At 42.4% G+C, this 2,384-nt stretch overlaps 1 protein-coding gene across 1 annotated transcript; it reads left to right on the top strand.

Annotated features, from left to right (window-relative positions):
• The first annotated feature begins 331 nt into the window (after positions 1 to 331).
• On the top strand, positions 332 to 1,881 carry LOC137291474 (uncharacterized). The gene is made up of 2 exons (XM_067822826.1): positions 332 to 367; positions 1,174 to 1,881. Exon 2 carries the CDS (start codon positions 1,185 to 1,187, stop codon positions 1,497 to 1,499), a length of 315 nt encoding a protein of 104 aa, XP_067678927.1. The 5' UTR covers positions 332 to 367; positions 1,174 to 1,184; the 3' UTR covers positions 1,500 to 1,881.
• The last annotated feature ends 503 nt before the right edge of the window (positions 1,882 to 2,384 follow it).

Genomic DNA, 2,384 nt, shown 5'->3' with positions numbered 1-2,384 from the left:
GAGAGAGAGAGAGAGAGAGAGAGAGAGAGAGAGAGAGAGAGAGAGAGAGAGAGAGAGAGAGAGAGAGAGAGAGAGAGAGAGAGAGAGAGAGGTTCCCATACGTATGGCACCATGAACAATGGGCTGTAGTTCCCAGCTGCTATATGTGGCAATGCGCCAATGTGCGCGTGGCTGCCTCGACTGGTATATAAACGTGTAGCGGTCGAACGTCAACAGTCTAATAGCGACCGTCACTAGGACTTCGCCAACCAGAATTGTCTCCACACTAATTACCCCAAACAGGCTTAAAGGCCTGACGCGGCTTGATCACACATAATCGGGTGAACAGAGTACAACCACATCTTTCATATAGGATCATTTAGCAGAGGTAAGTCGTTACTTTATATATCTACAATGTATATTCCGCTATAAGACCGACACTTGTGATTTAATTCCAACGCCAGTTGTTTCAAATGCTTTGGAATATAACCAACTATATGTATGCTTTTCCTTCAGTTTTGTAAATAAGTCTTAAATACATACTGGTGAATTTGCCAGCATTAGAAACTTACAAACCGGTGACTTATATGTTCATTTAAAATATTACACTAACATTTGTATTGCGCCAATGCCCAGCGCAGCTGTTCAAACGCGCTTTGATTGTCCCTCCATCATTGATGTCAAACTCAAACATTTTTAGCAATCTCATCTCCATGGGGATCATACGTTTTCCCATTACTATTCGTGGTTATTGCATGTCAAGACTGTTCACACGGGAGATAAACATCCTGTTTTGTTAGATACTGAGTTTGTTAGAGACTGAATTACTCAAATCTGTTTCTTGTTATACGGAAAACTAATTCTGTTTTGAATTTGTTTTGTCAATCTTTCGGATTATGGTGTTGGGAACTGTTGTACGATGGATGTACGATGGATGGCTTGTGATGGATGTACGATGGATGGCTTATGATGGATGTACGATGGATGGCTTATGCGAAGGGTGCGGGTCTTTTTATAACCCCCACTTCGTATCACTACACATTCAAAGAAACTAAATTTAACTAGCCGACATATCTACCTATGTCCATATTATTACCATATCAACTCCATAATATTATCGTTGTCTATATATATATTTTTTATGCTATGTTGCCAAACTTAGATGTAACTAAACGTTCCCCTTTCTACTACCAGGTCCTCCAGCAATGGCATCTGTTCAGTTCCGACAAGCCCTTCTCATGCTCAAACTTGGGACTGAGGACAGTCCTTCATCTGATGTCGGAGAGGACACGATGTGTCCAAAATGTCTCCCGTCGTCGCAGCTCGACAACAGCATGTTCCGCCGAGGTTCCCTGGAGATACCAGAAATGTGCTTGTGTAAAGACAGCTGTATCAGTCACCGACGTCAGTCCGTTCACTGGGCAGATGAAAGTCTCCCGAGTCTGGAGACTCCGAGATCTCAGATAAGGAACGCCAAGAGGAAAAAGCCAAGGTCCATTCTCAAGACAAAAGAGAGATAAGAGAAGTCGTGAGGAACTATCCTACACTAACTGACAAGACGAAGAGCAGACATGTCCAGGTACCTCGCGGGTCTGCTGCTTGACTGTGTATCTGACTGTAGTATCTGACTGTAGGTTGACGGTGCAGTAAGAGTAGTTGCTGTCCTTGACGCCTCACAGGATATCGATATGTCCTATATTCGACGCATCCACCATCTTTATGGGAAGTGAAGATGAAGAAGTTCTGCACGTGGCCTTGATGAGTGTAATTGTTTATTGACAATTGTGACGTCACTTCGAATTTATAATAGGGCGAGTTGTCTTGTGTTGTAAGTTCAGTTCATGTCCTCATTTTGTACTGTGTATTCATACATTTATACATTGAAAATAAAACATTTGCCACAGACTTGTTAATAGATGGTTATTTTACATATAAAATAGCTCGTGGGGTTCTGTGTAGAATGTCGTGCAATATTCCGTATGTCGTCCGCTCATGAGGACAGGGTTCGGATGACGAGGAGTCATGAGGGTAGGTAGGTGTGCTAAGATGACTCCGTCACACCGGCCACTTGGTTGCAATTGGTTTCATCGCAGCCGAAATCGGTTTCCTTGCAGAATCGTTGTTGTAGGATAGCCGTTAATCGTTTAATGTTTAATTGCTCACAGCCATGAAGATATCCATGGTGTTCCCAATGATAATGCAAAATGATTTTTATAATTTCACGGATTTGCATGTGTATATATGAACAGTGTGTGTGCATGTAAGCGTGTGTTAGTGTGTTAGTGTGTGTGTTAGTGTGTGTGTTAGTGTGTGTGTGTGTGTGTGTGAGAGAGAGAGAGAGAGAGAGAGAGAAAGAATAGCGTATATGTTAGTGTCGAAATGACACATCGTTGTTATCAAGTCCA

This window comes from Haliotis asinina, chromosome 7 (genome assembly GCF_037392515.1).
Source record: "Haliotis asinina isolate JCU_RB_2024 chromosome 7, JCU_Hal_asi_v2, whole genome shotgun sequence".
NCBI classification, from domain to species: Eukaryota; Metazoa; Mollusca; class Gastropoda; order Lepetellida; family Haliotidae; genus Haliotis; species Haliotis asinina.
Note: the sequence above shows the minus strand (reverse complement) of the source record. Positions and strands in the feature narration are given on the sequence as shown.

Coding starts and splice junctions, on each gene's coding strand:
- LOC137291474 (XM_067822826.1), top strand. CDS start 1,185: ATGGCATCTGTTCAGTTCCGACAAGCCCTTCTCATGCTCAAACTTGGG.